The 19,990-nt window shown below is 47.0% G+C and overlaps 1 protein-coding gene across 1 annotated transcript in view; it reads left to right on the forward strand.

The window, feature by feature from the left end:
* The first annotated feature begins 5,966 nt into the window (after positions 1-5,966).
* CLTA (clathrin light chain A) overlaps positions 5,967-19,990 on the forward strand; it is a 47,683-nt gene continuing 33,659 nt past the window's right edge. The window contains exons 1-3 of the mRNA XM_040417379.1: positions 5,967-6,266; positions 16,311-16,339; positions 17,923-18,040. Of these exons, the coding sequence (XP_040273313.1) occupies positions 6,095-6,266; positions 16,311-16,339; positions 17,923-18,040 (319 nt within the window). The 5' untranslated portion in view covers positions 5,967-6,094. The remainder of the gene's footprint in view (positions 6,267-16,310; positions 16,340-17,922; positions 18,041-19,990) is intronic.

The following is a 19,990-nucleotide window of genomic DNA, read 5'->3' on the forward strand; positions in this document are numbered from 1 at the left end:
TTTTAGAAAAAAAAAGTCCCCCTTTCCCCTAATTAAGCCATTTTCAATAAAAATAAATAAAAAATAAATAAATAAATAGACATAATAGGTATTGCTGCATCCGTAACAACCGGCTCTATAAAAAATGTACCCCATCAGGTAAATGTAAAAAAATAAAAACTATGCCAAAACAAACATTTTTCGTCACCTTGCCTCACAAAAAGCTTAATATAGAGTAATCAAAAAAGTACCATGTAACCCAAAATGGTACCAATGAAAACATCATCTCATCCTGCAAAAAATAAGCCTTCACAGCCGTCACATAAGACAGGCAGAAAAAAATAAAACATAGCTCTCAGAATATGGCGACACAAAATAATATTTTTTTCAAAAAATGCTTATTGTGTAAAACTGCAAAATAAAAAAAATAGACATATTAAAGGAAATCTGTCACCTGGTTTGAGCATATTTAGCTGTCACCATTGCCATGTACAATAAACTACCTTATTTCCTGCAGTGGTCTTCTTTCTTCTTTTCATGGTTTCATTTTGATAAAAAAAAGCGCTTTTTGTGTTATGCAAATGAACCTCCAAGGTGCCCAGAGGTGCGTTATTCTTCATCTCTTGAGCCCAGTAACGCCCCCCTGCAGTGCCGAGCCCGCCTTAATTTCAAGCCCAAGCACGCCTACTCATTATGAAATATCGTCCCACAGCCGAGGTGAATGGGACCGCTACGTCAACTAATACATTCAAGCTACACCCCTGGCTTTTTTCTTTCGGCCGCCGGAAATCTCGCACAGGCGCAGTACAGCCGACTGCCTGTGCGATCAAATAGCTCCTGAGGGCAACAGCTTCAAAAGTGTCACTGGGCTCGGCGCATGCCCACTGACACTTTTGAAGCTGTTGCCCTCAGGAGCTATTTGGTCAATTTGGGATTTTTTTTATAAATAAAAGTAATACATATTGAACCACTTTTAACACTAACATGAAGTACGATATGTCACAAGTAAACAGTCTGAGAATGACTTGGATAAGTAAAAGCATTCCAAAGTTATTAGCACATAAAGTGCCGGTAACAAGTTAGATTTGCAAAATTTGGCCGGTCAGGAAGGTGAATAATGGCTGTGTCAGGAAGGGGCTAAACACCCTCTGCCCCCGATAAGGGACAATTTTTGGAAGCTTTGGACTATAAAAAGGCAGACCACATGTGTCGGATCCGTTCAGATAATACAACCGTCTGCAACCGTTCACGTGTCGGATCCGTTCAGATAATACAACCGTCTGCAACCGTTCAGATCGGATCCGTTTGTATTATCTTTAACATGGCCAAGACGGATCCGTCTTGAACATCATTGAAAGTCAATGGTAGACGGATCAGTTTTCTATTCTGCCAAAATGTGTCATAGAAAACGGATCCGTCCCTATTGACTTACATTGTGTGCCAGGATCCGTTTGGCTCAGTTTCATCAGACGGACACCAAAACGCTGCAAGCAGCGAGGAAAGGAGGCGGAACGGACGTAAGCTGAAGCATTCTGAGCGGATCCTTTTCCATTCAGAATACAAACTGATCCGTTCTGGACCGCTTGTGAGAGCCCTGAACGGATCTCACAAACGGAAAGCCAAAATGCGAGTGTGCAAGTAGCCTAACACAGACAATTGCACTAAGCATGAACAAGACGAGTTACAAACTGGTACAGAAGCTTGCTTAACCTGATGAAGAGGACCTTGGTATCAAAAATAGAACATGTCCTATTCTTGTCCGCAATTGCGGACAAGAATAGGCATATTCTATTAGTGCAGGCGATGTGCGGTCCGCAAAATGTGGAACGCATATTGCCGCTGTCCGTGTTTTGTGGATCCGGACGTGTGAATGGACCCTTATGCTGATCCAATTACAATAAATAAGATTTATCTCATATCCGAGTGACGCCGGTTGTTTTGTGCCATGCAGCGAATTTTCCAGATTTGACCATTACCTGCCTGATCTATGTTCTGACCCTCAGCTGCCCACCCTGTTTATCAGACTGCACTTACTCTTTTGTACTGACTTTTTTTCTTTTACATTGCAGCCCTATGCTGACAAATGTCAGTGTAAGGTATCTGTCTGAGACATCCTATGAATGTATACGTCATGTGTACACTTTAAGGCCTCCTGCACACGACCGTTGTGTGCATCCGTGGCCGTTGTGCCGTTTTCAGTTTTTTTTCGCGGACCCATTGACTTTTAATGGGTCCGTGGAAAAATCGGAAAATGCACCGTTTTGCAGCCGAGACCGTGATCCGTGTATCCTGTCCGTCAAAAAAATATGACCTGTCCTATTTTTTTGACGGACAACGGTTCACGGACCCATTCAAGTCAATGGGTCCGTGAAAGAACACGGATGCACACAAGATTGGCATCCGTGTCCGTGATCCGTGGCCGTAGGTTAGTTTTTATACAGACGGATCCGAAGATCCGTCTGCATAAAAGCTTTTTCATAGCTGAGTTTTCACTTCGTGAAAACTCAGAACCGACAGTATATTCTAACACAGAGGCGTTCCCATGGTGATGGGGACGCTTCAGGTTAGAATATACTAAAAGAACTGCGTACATGACTGCCCCCTGCTGCCTGGCAGGTGCTGCCAGGCAGCACCCCCCCCCCCCCCCTGTAGTTAACACATTGGTGGCCAGTGCGGCCGCCCCCCCCTCCCTCCCCTGTAGTTAACTCATTGGTGGCCAGTGGGCCCCCCTCCCTCCCCTGTAGTTAACTCGTTGGTGGCCAGTGGGCCCCTCCCTCCCCTGTAGTTAACTCGTTGGTGGCCAGTGGGCCCCTCCCCTGTAGTTAACTCGTTGGTGGCCAGTGGGCCTTCTCCCCTCCCTCCCCCTCCTAATTAAAATCTCCCCCCTATCATTGGTGGCAGCGGAGTGTACCGATCGGAGTCCCAGTTTAATCGCTGGGGCTCCGATCGGTAACCATGGCAACCAGGACGCTACTGCAGTCCCGGTTGCCATGGTTACTTAGCAATTTGTAGAACCATTATACTTACCTGCGAGCTGCGATGTCTGCATCCGGCCAGGAGCTCCTCCTACTGGTAAGTGACAGGTCTGTGCGGCGCATTGCTTAATGACCTGTCACTTACCAGTAGGAGGAGCTCCCGGCCGGATGCAGACATCGCAGCTCGCAGGTAAGTATAATGGTTCTACAAATTGCTAAGTAACCATGGCAACCGGGATTGCAGTAGCGTCCTGGTTGCCATGGTTACCGATCGGAGCCCCAGCGATTAAACTGGGACTCCGATCGGTACACTCCGCTGCCACCAATGATAGGGGGGAGATTTTAATTAGGAGGGGGAGGGAGGAGAGAAGGCCCACTGGCCACCAACGAGTTAACTACAGGGGAGGGAGGGGCCCACTGGCCACCAACGAGTTAACTACAGGGGAGGGAGGGGGGCCATGGTTACCGATCGGAGCCCCAGCGATTAAACTGGGACTCCGATCGGTACACTCCGCTGCCACCAATGATAGGGGGGAGATTTTAATTAGGAGGGGGAGGGAGGAGAGAAGGCCCACTGGCCACCAACGAGTTAACTACAGTGGAGGGAGGGGCCCACTGGCCACCAACGAGTTAACTACAGGGGAGGGAGGGGCCCACTGGCCACCAACGAGTTAACTACAGGGCAGGGAGGGGGGCCGGCCGCACTGGCCACCAATGAGTTAACTACAGGGGAGGGGGGGGCCCACTGGCCACCAATGAGTTAACTACAGGGGAGGGAGGGGGGGGGGCCGGCCACACTGGCCACCAATGTGTTAACTACAGGGGGGGGGCTGCCCCCTGCTGCCTGGCAGCACCTACCAGGCAGCAGGGGGCAGTCATGTACACAGTTCTTTTAGTATATTCTAACCTGAAGCGTCCGCATCACCATGGGAACGCCTCTGTGTTAGAATATACTGTCGGATTTGAGTTTCACGATGTAACTCAAATCCGACGGTATATTCTAACATAGAGGCGTTCCCATGGTGATGGGGACGCTTCAAGTTAAAATATACCATCGGATTGGAGAAAACTCCGATCCTATGGTATATTAACTCCTGACTTTACATTGAAAGTCAATGGGGGACGGATCCGTTTGAAATTGCACCATATTGTGTCAACGTCAAACGGATCCGTCCCCATTGACTTGCATTGTAATTCAGGACGGATCCGTTTGGCTCCGCACGGCCAGGCGGACACCAAAACGACTTTTTTTTCATGTCCGTGGATCCTCCAAAAATCAAGGAAGACCCACGGACGAAAAAACGGTCACGGATCACGGAAAAACGGAACCCCGTTTTGCGGACCGCAAAAAAATACGGTCGTGTGCATGAGGCCTAAATATGGGATAAAACCGTAATGTGAATAGTCTAAGATCAGTGGCGCTAAGTCATTTAAAGGGATTCTGTCACCAGATTTAACCCTATTAAGCTAGCTGACATTAGCGATGTGGTAATGTCAGCTGAACCTAACTAGCCTATTCCTACTTTTATCTATGCCCCCGTTACGCCAGAAATCTAACTTTTATAATATGCTAATTAGCCTCTAGGAGCAAGGGGGCGTTGTTCCTGCTCCTATAGGCTCCGTTCTCCCACCTTTGTCGCCTCCCTTCAAGTCCTGATTGACAGGGCCAGCCCATGCAGCGCTCGCATCTGTCTGCCAGCCCTGTGCTCTGGGTGAAATCTTGCGCTGTTCAGCATTCGGAACGACGCTCGCAGGCGCGGTGAGGAAGCTGGCAGCCTGCGTGTGTCTTTCCCTCAACACGCCGAATGCTGAACGGCACAAGATTTCCCTGGCAGACAGATGCGAGCGCTGCTTGGGCTGGCCCTGTCAATCAGGACTTGAAGGGAGGCGACAAAGGTGGGAGAACGGAGCCTCTAGGAGCAGGAACAATGCCCCCCTGCTCCTAGAGGCTAATTAGCATATTATAGAAGTTAGATTTCTGGCTTAACAGGGCATAGATAAAAGTAGGAATAGGCTAGTTAGGTTCAGCTGACATTAGCACATCGCTAATGTCAGCTAGCTTAAAGGGAACCTGTCACCTGCAAAACGCATATTAAACCGACCACAGTACCTTACAGTATCCCCCAGTGTGTTGCTATTCATGGTTTTCTTTCCTCTTTGTGTTTCTTCATACTTGTTAAAAACGCTGTTTTAATGTCAGTTGGCGCCGTCTCCGAGTCAGGCTTGAAGTCAAGGGGGCAGCGGCCTCCTTCCTTCAAGTAAAGCTAAGCCCGCCCCTTACCACTCCTCTACAATTAGATGGACATGCTGGCGTGATGCCAGGATCGCGCTCTTCTAGCGCATGCGCGGTACACTGCCTGTTATAGCGTGACGGCCGGGCGCGCGCACGATCGAACTGTCCGCCACATCCGCAGTCAGCAAAATGCAGGCGGGTGAGTGAGGATCACGCTGTAACAGGCAGCGTACCGCGCATGCGCTAGAAGAGCGGGATCACGCCAGCATGTCCATCTAATTGTAGAGAGGAGTGGTAAGGCTTAGCTTTACTTGAAGCAAGGAGGCCGCTGCCCCCTTGACTTCAAGCCTGACTCGGAGACAGCGCCAACCGACATTAAAACAGCGTTTTTAAACAAGTATGAAGAAACACAAAGAGGAAAGAAAACCATGAATAGCAACACACTGGGGGATACTGTAAGGTACTGTGGTCGGTTTAATATGCGTTTTGCAGGTGACAGGTTCCCTTTAATAGGGTTCAATCTGGTGACAGAAACCCTTTAACCCCGGGTACTCATTAAAATCAATGTGTCCATGTGGCTACTTTGATGCCAGCTCTTGTTTGGGCCAGGCTATCACGGGGGGCATCGCCTTCTGTATGTTGGCAGTGTGAGATCATACACAAATCTGACTTGGGCTTGGTAACCTCTACTGCCCTGTCCAGGAAGCCGTGCCCGACAGTCAGCTGAGCCATCGCCCGTGACGTCATTTCCTGCCTGCTTGACTTTACGTTGCCGCCGCCTCCTCTTCCCGGCGTACGTCACTTCCGCGCCTATCATCTGGCGATCGCCGGCGGCAGGAGGGATCTGCTGGACATTTCAATCCTCTTTTTTGCCTGGATCGCCTGCTCCCACTTGTCTCCTGCCATCATGTCGGAGTTTGACGCTTTCGGGCCTGTCGGTAACGGAGTGTCCGAGGAGGACCCGGCCGCCGCCTTCCTGGCACAGCAGGAGAGCGACATCGCCGGGATCGAGAATGATGAAGGCTTCAGCATCCTGGACAGCGGGGACGTGCCCGGCGCCCTGCACGATGGCACAGCAGGTGAGAGGAAGGAGCTGTCACCTACCGGGAACATGAGCGATCTGTAGTCCTCTGTGGGGGAGGGTCCTATCGGGACCGCCATCAGCATAGGGGAGAAGGACCTGCGGGTGGTCAAGTCATTCTATCTCCTCTCTCTGAGCCCCCCTCGGTGACCCCTGGACGTATAGCAGAGGATTCCGGCAGGATGTTCTGTCACCGACACTGCCTGCCGGATTCGTCAAAACGTATGCGAACTGATAGCATTTGTCAGACGGATCAGGATCCTGATCCGTCTGACAAAGGCATTGAAATGCCGGATCCGTCTCTCCGGTGTATTATCTGGAAAAATGGATCCGGCATTTTTTTTTTAAAACATTTTTTGCTGTCTAAAAGCATGCGCAGACCGCAATGCCGGATCCATTTTGCCAGAATACTTGGTGCTGGATCCGGCATTAATGCGTTTCAATGGGGGAAACATGCCGGCATTCAGGCAAGTCTTCCGTTTTTCTGTCCGGAGATATAACTGTAGCATGCTGCGGTATTATCTCCGTCCTGAACAGTCAAAAAAACTGAACTGAAGACATCCTGATGCATCCTGAACGGATTGCTCTCCATTCAGAATGCATTAGGATAAAACTGATGAGTTCTTTTCCGGCATTGAGCCCCTAGGACGGAACTCAGTGCCGGAAATGAAAAACGCTAGTGTGAAAGTACCTTAACACACCCAAAGTTATCATGTTAGTACTTTCACACTAGCGTCTTTAACATGATAACTTTGGGTGTGTTAGGGTACTTTCACACTAGCGTTTTTCATTTCCGGCACTGAGTTCCGTCCTAGGGGCTCAATACCGGAAAAGAACTGATCAGTTTTATCCCCATGCATTCTGAATGGAGAGCAATCCGTTCAGAATGCATCAGTTCAGTCCCTCGCACGTTTTTTGGACGCAGAAAATATCGCAGCATGCTGCAGTTTTATCTCTGGCCAAAAATCCTGAACACTTGCCGGATCTGGCATTAGTTTACATTGAAGTGTATTAGTGCCAGATCCGGCATTAAGGCTCCATTCACACGTCCGCATCCTTTCCGCAATTTTGCGGAAAGGTCGCGGACCTATTCATTCTCTATGGGGACGGAATGTGCTGTCCGCATCCACATTTGCGGATCCGCACTTCCGCATCCGTGCTTCCGTTTCCGCAAAAAAATAGAACATGTCCTATTCTTGTCCGCAATTGCGGACAAGAACAGGCATATTCTATTATGTCGGCAATGTGCGGTCCGCAAAATGCGGAACGCACATTGCCACTTTCCGTGTTTTGCGGATCCATGACTCCGTGTATCCGCAAAACACATTGCGGACGTGTGAATGGAGCCTAAGTGTTCCAGCAAAACGGACCCAGTTTTTCGGTCTGCGCATGCAAAAAATAATAATTTATAACGGATCAGTTTTTCCGGATGACACCGGAGAGACGGATCCGGTATTGCAATGCATTTGTCAGATCTGCATCCGTCTGACAAATGCCATCAGTTTGCGTCCGGACGGAACTGCCTGCCGGAATCCTCTGCCGCAAGTGTGAGAGTTCCCTCATACACATAAGTAATATCTGTATACATTGCTCGCTGGCGGGGAATGTTTCCCCTCTGCTGGTGATCTATCAGTCCGTGCCGTTAATAATTCAGTGTTCCTCTGGTTACACCTGGATTAGCCTGTACTTTAACCCTGTAGCTGCCACCCGCAGCCTCCTGGAGATTACTCGGAGTTACGCAGGGTTAAGAGGATTATATGCAGGCTGCTGTAATATATGGAGTTTAGTGTACGGTTCTGTATGTGAAATGGGAGAGGTTAGTTACAGGACATGCCTCATGGTCAGCGATACAATCTAATGCCAGAGACGGGAGAGGGGTTACTCTGTCATTAATTCTAGGAAGTACATGGAGCAGGAAAGTGGAGAGCGCTCACCGCCGGCATCCGTAGTTTGCAGACCACAAAAACACAGACGGGAGAGTTCAGTGACAAGAATAGTATTTTTCTCTAGACGGAGGGGGGCCGCTCATGCGTGGTGCGCTCCCATTCACTTCTATGGGAGCAGCGCTCGGTGGTGGACAGACCCTGGGAAACCCGGGGTCCTCCAGCCACAGCGCTCCCTTTTCTTTGTAGGTTCGGGTCCCAGAGGTGGGACCCGAACCTATTGGACAGTGGGGGCATATCCTAGCGATATGCCCCCATTGTCTGTGATGGGAATACCCCTTTTAATTCCCAGTCCGCTCCTGGTCAGAGAACAAAGATATTCACATGTTGGTGACTCACGGACTTGGGCTAAGCCCTCAGAAAGAGTTCAGAATATGGCGATGGAGGCCCCAAGTTCTTGAAGCGATATCAGTTTTTTTTTTTAAAGAGGACCTTTCACCACTTCTAACATGTCTGTTTGATAGCTTCATGCATTCCCCATGTAATAAAAATCCTGGAGTATCTATTCTTATAGCTCCATGTTGTACTGCTTCTTTATTATTCCTACTAGAAGTTATGAATGAATTGCTAGCAGTCTGCAGTAAGGGTATGGAGGGTTGTTAACCAGTTGGGGGTGTGTACCTGCACAGACTGACTCTATCCAATCAGTGCTGACATTTTCAGTCTGTGCAGGTACACCCCCCCCCAACTGGTTACCACCCCCCTGTACCCTTACTGCAGACTGCTAGTAATCTATTCATAACTTCTAGTAGAAATAATAAAGGAATGGCAGAACACAGAGCCATAAGAATGGATGATCCAGAATTGTTATTACATGGGGAATACATCGAGCTATTCAAACAGGCATGTCAGGAGTGGTGACAGGTCCTCTTTAAAGAGGACCTTTCACCTGAAAATGAAAGTTAAACTAAAGATATAGCCTTACTTGCATGCCCCCGGTATTGCTTATTCAGTCACTCATTTTTCATCAGTGCCCCCGTTTGTCCGCGCTACCCCCCAGAATATTTGCCGCCTTGTATGCTAATGAGCCATTCGGCTCAACTGGTCGGGCCTTCAAAAGTTCTCCCGGGCGTGTCATTAGTCTCCCTGGCACGGAGCGCATCCAATCAGCGCGCTCCGCTCTCTGCCAGGGAGAAGACGCTCCAGTTCTCGCGAGATGGCACCGGATGGATGAAATCGCTCCAGTTCTCGCGAATCTCGCGAGAACTGGAGCGTCTTCTCCCTTGGCTAAGAGCGGAGCGCGCTGATTGGATGCGCTCCGTGCCAGGGAGACTAATGACACGCCCGGGAGAACTTTTGAAGGCCCGCCCAGTTGAGCCGAATGGCTCATTAGCATACAAGGCGGCAAATATTTCGGGGGGCACTGATTGAAAAATGAGTGACTGAATAAGCAATACCGGGGGCATGTAAGGCTATATCTTTAGTTTAACCTTCATTTTCAGGTGAAAGGTCCTCTTTAAGGTTGCATTCACATGCAGCAGATTTCTTGAAGTGTTTGGTTTCTCTGAATGGGCCAAAATATATCCCATAAGTGCAAGTCCCTGAAGGGGGTCTCGGTGACGAGTCCCTTGTATTGTGCGTTACAGGAACTGTATTTTGCTGTGCAGGTTGAAAAGGAGGAAATTCCTGTGGATAAAACGGTCAAATGGTCATTGTGAAAAGCAGATGCAGCAAATCGTACAAGTCATGGAATTTCATAGCCTGTCCCAGCCGGACAAGCCGCTTGTTTTCTTCCTGACTCTGTACAATGCCCATTTTAATGAATGTAATATTGCTGATTGCAGCGTGCGGAGAGGACGATGAAGGTGAAGTATGTATGTGTGCTGTATTAGGCCACCTGCGCACATTGCGGATTATGCACGTTTTTTCCCCATCAGATTCTGCAGCGTTATACAGTACCAGCAAAGCGTATGAGACGAGACAAATCATGTGTATATTTTTGCTTTTTTTTTTTTTTGTTGATTTTGAAATCTGCAGCATGTCAATTCTTTGTGTGGATTTGACACTTTTCGTTCAGGATTTGTACCAGACAGCCCGCTCCCCGTGTGCAGGTAGCCTATAGGTAGACCATGCACCTAGACCTTTACTGCCAGAACTTTTCATTAAACAGCATCTGTCAGCAGTTCTGTACCTATGGCACTGGCTGACCTGTTACATGTGCACTTGGTATCTGAAGGCATCTGTGTTGGTCCCATGTTCATACTGTATGTGCCCACATTACTGAGAAAAAGTATGTTTTAAATATATGTAAATGAGCCTTTAGGAGTAACAGGGGCGCTGCCATTACACCTACAGTCTTGTGAAAAAATTAGGACACCCTTTGAAAGCATGTGGTTTTTTGTAACATTTTTAATAAATGGTTATTTCATCTCCGTTTCAACAATACAGAGAGATTAAAGTAATCCGACTAAACAAAGAAAACTGAAGAAAAGTCTTTTCAAGATCTTCTGTAAATGTCATTCTACAAAAATGCCTATTCTAACTGAGGAAAAAGATAGGACACCCTTGCCCCTAATAGCGAGTGTTACCTCCTTTGGCTGAAATAACTGCAGTGAGACGGTTCTTGTAGCCATCTACCAGTCTTCGACATCGGTCTGAGGAAATTTTACCCCACTCCTCAATGCAGAACTTTTTCAGCTGTGAGATGTTTGAGGGGTTTCTTGCACGTACAGCCCTTTTCAAGTCACCCCACAGCATCTCAATGGGATTCAAATCTGGACTTTGACTTGGCCATTCCAGGACTCTCCATTTCTTCTTTTTCAGCCAATCTTTGGTTGATTTACTAGTATGTTTTGGGTCATTGTCATGTTGCATGGTCCAGTTCCGCTTCAGCTTTAATTTTCTAACTGATGGTCTCACATGTTCTTCAAGCACCTTCTGATACACAGTAGAATTCATCGTGGATTCTATGATGGTGAGCTGACCAGGTCCTGCTGCAGCAAAGCAGCCCCAAACCATGACACTTCCACCTCCATGCTCCACAGTTGGTATGAGGTTCTTTTCTTGGAATGCTGTGTTTGGTTTACGCCAAACATGTCCTCTGCTGTTGTGTCCAAATAATTCAATTTTGGACTCATCTGTCCAAAGAACATTATTCCAGAAGTCCTGGTCTTTGTCAACTTTATCGCTGGCAAATGTCAGTCTGGCCTCGATGTTTCTCTTGGAAAGCAAAGGTTTCCTCCTTGCACACCTCCCATGCAAGTTAAACTTGTACAGTCTCTTTCTGATTGTAGAGGCATGTACTTCTACATCAACAGTAGCCAGAGCCTGCTGTAGTTCTCGAGATGACACTTTAGGGTTTTTGGATACCTCTTTTAGCATCTTGCGGTCTGCTCTTGGGGTGAACTTGCTGGGGCGACCAGTCCTGGGCATGTTGGCAGTTGTTTTGAAAGCCCTCCACTTGTAGACTATCTTCCGGACAGTGGAATGGCTGATTTCAAAATCTTTTGAGATCTTTTTAAATCCCTTCCCAGACTCATAGGCTGCTACAATCTTTTTTCTGAAGTCCTCTGACAGCTCTTTTGCTCTCACCATGGTGCTCACTCTCACTTCAACAGTCAGGAGCACACCAAACTAAATGTCTGAGGTTTAAATAGGGCAAGCCTCATTCAACATGCAGAGTAACGATCTACTAATTATGTGCACCTGGTGTGATATACCTGTGTGAGATCTGAGCCAATTTAAGAGGGAATACATGTGAGGGTGTCCTATCTTTTTCCTCAGTTAGAATAGGCATTTTTGTAGAATGACATTTACAGAAGATCTTGAAAAGACTTTTCTTCAGTTTTCTTTGTTTAGTTGGATTACTTTAATCTCTCTGTATTGTTGAAACGGAGATGAAATAACCATTTATTAAAAATGTTACAAAAAACCACATGCTTTCAAAGGGTGTCCTAATTTTTTCACATGACTGTATAGGCTCTGCTCTCTGCAACTGCCGCAAATGACGCTTTCACTGCCTGGCCCTGTCAATCAAAGTGGAATGGGCGTGGCAGAGAAAGCAGTCTCTAGGTGTAATGCCAACGCCCCCGTTGCTCCTAGAGGCTCATTTGCATATAGCAAAACATCATTTTTCTCAGCAATGTGAGCACATATGAATATGGAACCAACACAGATGCCTTCAGCTTCCAAACACACATGGAACAGGTCAGCCAGTTTCATAGGTACAAAGTTGCTGACAGATACCCTTTTTGGCTATAGAGATCAGACTGGATCCGATTGTGTACAGTAAGGCCTCGTTCACATTTCCATTTTTTACTAACGTGTACTGTCAACATTTTCCGCCGACAGCACACGTACCCATTGATTTAAAGGGAGTCTGTCATCACAGTTTCACCTTTTTAACCCTTCCCATAGCTCTCTAGCAGCCTTACAGTTAATAAAAACGTTACCTTTTATAAGCAATCCTGGACTTATGAAAACTGGCAAAAATCATCTTAGTAGGATATGCAAATGAGGGCTCGCAAGTGCCCAGGGGCGGCGTTACCCTCGTAGGTGCCAGGCAGCTCTGCCTTATCGTCGCTTCCCCCCTGCCCATCCTTTCCCTGTGCCCGCCCATCTTCTTACTACTTCTGTCGCCGAGATCCCGCGCCTGTGAGCTGAGTCCGTCGGCCGGCGCATGCGCACTGCGATGCCCATTCCTGGTACGGCATCACAGTAATTAATGCGCATGCTCCGGCTAACTTTGTCCGTTAGCCTGCGCATTAATTACTGCAATGCCGTACCAGGAATGGGCATCGCAGTGCGCATGCGCCGGCCGACGGACTCAGCTCACAGGCGCGGGATCTCGGCGACAGAAGAAGTAAGAAGATGGGCGGGCAGAGGGAAAGACTGGGCGGGGGGAAGTGACGATAAGGCAGAGCTGCCTGGGCACCTACGAGGTTGATGCCGCCCCTAGGCACTTGCGAGCCCTCATTTGCATATCCTACTAAGATGATTTTTGCCAGTTTTAGAAGTCCACAATTTGCTTATAAAGGTAACATTTTTATCAGCTGTAATGCTGCTAGAAAGCTATGGGAAGGGTTAAAAAGGTGAAACTGTGATGACAGACTCCCTTTAAATATGTCTGTTCACATTTCAGTATTTTTTTATTATTTTTTTTTCTGACTATGGGTCAGTAAAAAAAAATCACGGGGACATGCACTTCTTTGATCCATGATGCGGACCAAGCACGCCCATTGAAGTCTATGGGTCCGTGAAAATTACTGCCACACATCTGTGTTGTGCCCGTTTTTCACTGAAGACTATTAGGAGATTCTTTGGAAATTGATTTTCAGCTGAGCAACGTCGAATTATGGATGGTTAAAATGGACACATCGACCAACCACTGATCCTTCACGGACAGTTTCACGGTTGAAACGTGTACGCTTTTTTTTTTTTTTTTTTTTTTTTTTTTTTTTCTTTTTTTTCACGGATGTGACACCGACACGGAAATGTGAACAAGGCCTAATTCATTACTGGACAGCTCTCCAGGAGCCGTTGCCCTGCCTCTTATTGTTAGGCTGATTTCTGTAGAAGTTCTTATTGGCTCCCTAGAGTAATTTTTCCATCCATGTACTATGCATCTTTAGACCTACTTGGCCTTGTAGTGTTTTCTTTAGATCGCTGTACATGGTTATAGAATAGAAGATATTGAGTAGAAATGGCATAGCTCTAGAAGACAATGTTCAGGGATTTAAACTGGTTCTCCAGGAATTATTTTAAGGGGGTTATCCAGGTATTGATAACGATGACCTATCTTCGGGATAGGTCATCAGCTCATCGGTGGGGGTCCGAGTCCTGGCACCCCCACTGATCAGCTGTTTCAAGGAGCTGGTGTGCTCCCCTGACCTCTGAGGAGCACAGGTTTCTAAGCAAAGCGATGTACATAGTATTGTGGCAGTGCTTGGTATTGCAGCTCAGCCCCATTCACTTCTATCAGGGCAGAGCTACAACTGGGCCATGTGACCTATGTATGGTGATGTCACATGCCTTGGAAGAGGCCACGGCACTCATTGTCCCATGTGTCAGACTCCTGCTGATCATCATAGGGATAGGTCATCAATATATATTACCAGATAACCCCTTTAACATGGCTGCCAGCAACCTGTCCTACAATGGGAGCAGGACTGGTTGCCTCTGCTTACACAGCTGACTAGGGGGATGATGCCTCACTACACAGTACGCTCTGTCCCTTGCATGTAGTACACATTGGTGAGTATTCCTGTCGGGCTGCTCAGCCATGATGGCATATCCTATCGGGATCATATCATTACCATCTGATAGAGCAGCCCCCCCCAGGTAGCTGTGTGTATTAGTGTATTGTTGGCCGAACCCGCCGAGAATGGCCAACAGTCGTGAAGAGTCATGGTTATTCCTAATCTCCTGCTCCCCCCCCCCCCCCCCCCTTATCTGATGATGATTGGCAGATAGAGAGAAAACTAGGTAGAAGACAGTCAGTCATCAGCAGGTGGGCAGGGAGAGCAGGACTTCATGAGTAACCAGGACTCTTCTCAGGTGTCCTTGACTCTTTTCCAGGCCCAGTCTGCAATGATTGTGATGTTGGTTCTCGGCAACCAATTACTTTTAACTTGTAAATGACAGACCGCTGAAATCAGCTCACCTGTCACTACTTTACTTTATTCTGCCATTAGTATGGGCAGCATAAAGTTGATGACGGGTTCCCTTTTAAAAGGGACACTGTCACCTGGATTTCACTTACTGAGCTATTAACATCACCACATCAGTCTCCACGATTTACATTAAAATATACTAGTATTACTGCCCTGTGTCTTGTAATTCATCTATAAAATCGCTTTTATTAATATGCTAATTACCTCAATAAGGAGCCCAAGGGGCTGTCCCTCTGGCCGTTGGAGCCCAGCCGTGCCCATTACTTCGGCGCTCGGCACCGCTCCACTGCTAATTTATTCACTCCTCTTCACCAACGTAATGTTTATGCAGCGCCCGTAATCCCGTGCATGCGCCCTGGATACACATGTCAGCGCCCGCGCTGTGTCCTGGCATGGGCCTCACAGAACTCATTGCGCATGCGCCAGCTTTGCTCGACCCGCGCCTGGTCCTCCCCCCGCCCGGCAAGTTGCGCCACTACGCTCTTCCTTTCCGGGTTGAGCGAAGCTGGTGCATGCGCAATGAGTTTTGTGAGGTTGATGTCGGGACACTGCGCGGGCGCTGATATGTCTATCCAGGGTGCATGCGCGTGATTACGGGCGCTGCACAAATATTTTCGTCGAAGAGGAGTGAATAAATTAGCAGTGGAGCGGTGCCGGGCTCCGAAGTAATGGGCACGCCTGGGCTCCAACGGCCAGAGGGACAGCCACTTGGGCTCCTTTACTGAGGTAATTAGCATATTCATAAAAGTGATTTTATAGACAAATTACAAGACACCGGGCAGTAATACTAGTATATTTTAATGTAAATCGTGGTGATGTTAATAGCTCAGTAAGTGAAATCCAGGTGACAGTGTCCCTTTTAATGGGCAGGATAAAATTGTTTATATAGGGGGCAGAATGGGTTAATGGCGTTAGCCACCTTGTTAATCTTCTGCCGCTGACATTCAGATGCTTTTCAAGTCCCTGTTTGACCCAGGAGATGCCAATCATTGGCCTTAGCTAGTGATTGATTGAGCGGGCGTCTCCAGACATTTCCAGTCAGGAAGTTAAGAACCGCAGGGACCCCTGTATGCAGTCTGCCCCTTTATATATGAAAACTGTATCCCGCCAGACACCATTTCTTTAAAAATGAAATGCTGTCTTTGTTGCCCATAACGGCTATCGTTTTCCAAGAGCAGGAAACAAAATGAAAGCTGCGTTGTGATTGGTGGCTATGGGCAACGAAGACATTATTTCTTCTAGACGGTTTTATAATTCCGACCCTTGAGTGTGCCTGTGACTACAGTGACCTGGCATGAAGTAGGCATTGGAGGAAGCCCACGATGTATGCCACTGGGTAAGTTTGCCTTCTGAAGCTGGAATGACATGTGCTGGTAAGAGGTTTGGTGGACACTGTAGAAGAGAGGAGGAGGACGGTATACATGTGGCCCAGAACTTTCACATCACGTCATATATTAATTGAATCCTTTTCTGTTCTTTATTATACAGATGGGGTTTTCAACGGTGACTTCTACCAGGTAATATCAATGTTTGTTCAGGTGAAGCATTGATGGACGCTGAATGTCCTGGCATTATTACGGCATTATTATATTTTTTCTGTTTGGCTATGTAAATATTTTTTGCTCCTTCTTTTTTTTTTTTTCTTCTTTTTTTTTTTTTTCAGTGATACATGGGGCTTTATTTTTTGTCATTTTTATTTTAGTATCATTTTGTTTTTATTTCTATTCGCCTCAGTTACAGGAGAAATACAGCCCCTCCGAGAGGTTGTACAAGCTTATCTGGGTCTGCTAAGACACAGCAGCTCATGCAGACATACGACCCCCATTGATAACATGATTGCTAGGACTAGAGCAGGAAACGGCATAGCTGCTTATACAGGGCTCATTCAGAGCTGTGTATAGAGTGATGGAGAAGGCATGGATAGTAGAAAACCATATGGGGAGCCCCACTGTCGCTGACAGCCAGCTTCGCACTCCCGCAGCTGCATGGTTAGCATGCAGATAATGGGTTATTTTGTGACCACATGGACGTCTATGGGCAGTTAGCAAGCGGTTAAAGGAAGCTGCCTAGAGATAGATTCACCCCCCTCCTTCTTTGTTCTTGTCAGCGATAACACTTCTCAGTGTATCTTCACATTTTTGCACTTGGTAAATGCCTTTTATATATGCAGAGTTTTTCACACTCGTGTCCCTTGCATTATTCATTGCTGCTCTCATTTTCACAGTACAGTACTGCAGTCCATGGCAGCTTTGTAATGGATAGAGACTGAATTATTTCTTTATTTTTTGCAGATTGTCTCCCTCCTTAAGCGAACCAGTCATGTTGTACATGTGGTCCTATCTGCAGTGTGGTATAGGGCAGGAGGAGCTGAGCAGATTAATATTCTTTGATATATATATATTATATAATTATAAATTATTTTTTTTTAACACAGAATGTTGAAGCAATGTTTTTTTTTTTTCTTTTCGTTTTTTTTTTCTTAAGGAGGATATTTCTCCCAGTCTAGAGGGAAGAAAAGACTGAAAGATGCCATTCAAACATTTGTTTAACGGGGTTATCTAGTTTAATGAGAAAACTGGACAACCTTTTGGGATCAGCCTGCAATGAAGACCAGGTAAGTACTTACATGGCAGGTCCTTTGCCGCTGCACTGGCTCTCCTGGCCAGGCTCTATTTACTCGGCTGCAGCAGTGATGTCACGTATACAGTATGTGGCTGCTGTGGTGAATCGCTGGCCTCGATGGTGCACTGCAGATGCCAGTTATTGGCTGCACTGATCAGATGTTCTCAGTGTGATGTCACACCCGGGTACATAGAGCCCGTCCAGGAGAACCACAGCGGCAGCGTAGGATCGGCCAGGTAAGTACTTACCACTTCTTTATTCCAAGCTGTTCCTGAGGGCTGTCTGGTTTTTCAACATATAAACCAATAATAAAAAAATAAAAAAAAGTTTTAGTGCCAGAAAGGCGGCATTCTTTTCAGAAGTTTGTCCATAAATGTGTGAACTAAAATGATTTTTTCCCCTTAATTAGATCAAGAAAACCTATATATAGTTTTGTACATTCTGTGGTCTAATTTTTTTTTTTTTGCGGTTTGATCAGGAGTCTAATGGACCAACAGATAGTTATGGAGCAATTTCCCAGGCCGATCGTCTACAAGCAGAGCCAGAGAGCATCCGCAAATGGAGGGAGGAACAAAGGAGTCGTTTAGAAATTCTTGGTGAGAAACTCGCGTTTTCATTTTATTTAATGTATCTACAGACCCCTGGCAAGGATTTCTACTTAGAGGGAATGTGTCATCAGAAAATTACCTATTGTTCAAATAATGTTTTTATGTTAAATTATAATTATTTTTTTTTCCCTTACACCCATGACAGCACCTTGGGAGACCACCTCCATCCAGGACAGGAAACAGGAACTTTTGTGGAGAGCTCTTAAGGAGGGGCTCTGCCCCATACCACTAGTTCCTGTTTCCTGTCCTATGGATAAGACTTCTATGTGGAGAGCAAGGATCAGGCTGCAGGAGCCCCTGAGGTGCAACATTTATAGGGGTTACCTGGTCCGGCATAAGACTCCACTAGGAGCGGCCTGCTAAGTCTGGGGCCAATCCTTCTGGGTTCTGGGTGTATTCTGTCGGGCCGGTGTTCCTGGGCAGTCCCAGCATAACTGGGAGGTGACATTATTTGGCACGCTGGATCATATTAACATAGTAACATAGTACATAGATCATCTTGGCGGTGTTCAGGAGGTCCAGGGCCTTTTCTCTGCCTTCCTCCTGGCCTGGAGCAACTTACAGAGGCAGGGGGCGGGCTTAGAGTTTTCTCTGCGTGCTCTGCGCGCGAACCGTTAGTTACGGGATGCACCTTCCGGTATTTGGAACGCATGGGCCTACAGTGAAGGAGCGTTCTGGAAGTAAGGGGAGGGACATCCCCCTGCTGCAAGGGCCGCATAGGAACGCCAGCAGGGACCTGACCTAGGGCATTTAAATTCTTCAATGCGCGGTCAGAAGGATCCCAGCCAGCCTGCAAGCATCTGTGGATCCACTCTCTATCCCTGTCTGGTACCATGGAGGAAAAGGGTAGTCAACATGCTGATGTCCAGGAGGGTCATGACGCCTGACCGGTATTCCTGGTGGGGTAAGGGGGTCAATCCCCACCCTTTATTTCTTCCTTCAGTGTCTAATAGGAACTTATTCTCTTATTTTATTTTAGAATATCAATGAGGGCCCTAGGAAAGCTACCACTAAATCTAAAGGAAGAGAGTGTGCTGTATGCAAGAAAAAACTCGCTCCTTCCTGTCTAAGTTGTTATGTCAGCATTGTGTGAACAAGGTGGTAGAGGAGGAATCCCCATCACTACTTCAGAGCATCAAAGATATTGTCAAATCTGAAGTTTCCGATTCAATGAAAATGTTTAAAGGGAGTCTGTCAGCACATTTTCCCCTTTTTAACAGTTCCCATAGCGCTTGGCCGGGGCATCGCAGTGCGCATGCCCCGGCCAAGAAAGTCAGCGCACAGGCGCGCGATCTCTCTGAGGGGGAGAGAAAACAGATGGGCGGTCAGAGGAAGAGGCTGGGCGGGAATAAGAGCCGAAGAGGCAGAGATGCCTGGGCACCAACGCGGTGGACTCCGCCCCTGGGCACTTGCGAGCCCTCATTTACATATGCATCAAAGTTCGTTTTTGGTAGTTTTACAAGTCCACAAAAGCATATAAAGGTACCGTTTTAATCATCTTTGTTGCGGCTACAGCGCTATGGGAACTGTTAAAAAGGGGTAAATGTGCTGACAGACTCCCTTTAAAAAGTGCCTCCCTTCCTCAGCCTTGGGCAAGCAGGGTCAGTCTAATATATCCGATTCGGAGTCTTCAGACGAGAATGAGCAAGGAGAAATCCTAGAAGATTCAAACTCTTCCTCAGATTACGAAACCACGGGTAGACCTTTATTTTCCCCTGAGGATATGGATTCTTTGCGCAAGGCTATTAGAGCCACTATGAAGGTGGATGAATCTAGGGAACACAAATCTAGTCAAGATATAATGTTTGGTGACCTGGGGCACAAAAGATCTTTCCGTTAAATGAAAATATTAAATATTTAATTCAGAAAGAGTGGAAAAAACCTGACAAGAAGTTTTTTTATCCCTAGAAATGTTGAAAGAAAATATCCTTTTGATGA

This window comes from Bufo bufo, chromosome 2, assembly GCF_905171765.1.
Source record: "Bufo bufo chromosome 2, aBufBuf1.1, whole genome shotgun sequence".
In the NCBI taxonomy this organism is placed as follows: domain Eukaryota; kingdom Metazoa; phylum Chordata; class Amphibia; order Anura; family Bufonidae; genus Bufo; species Bufo bufo.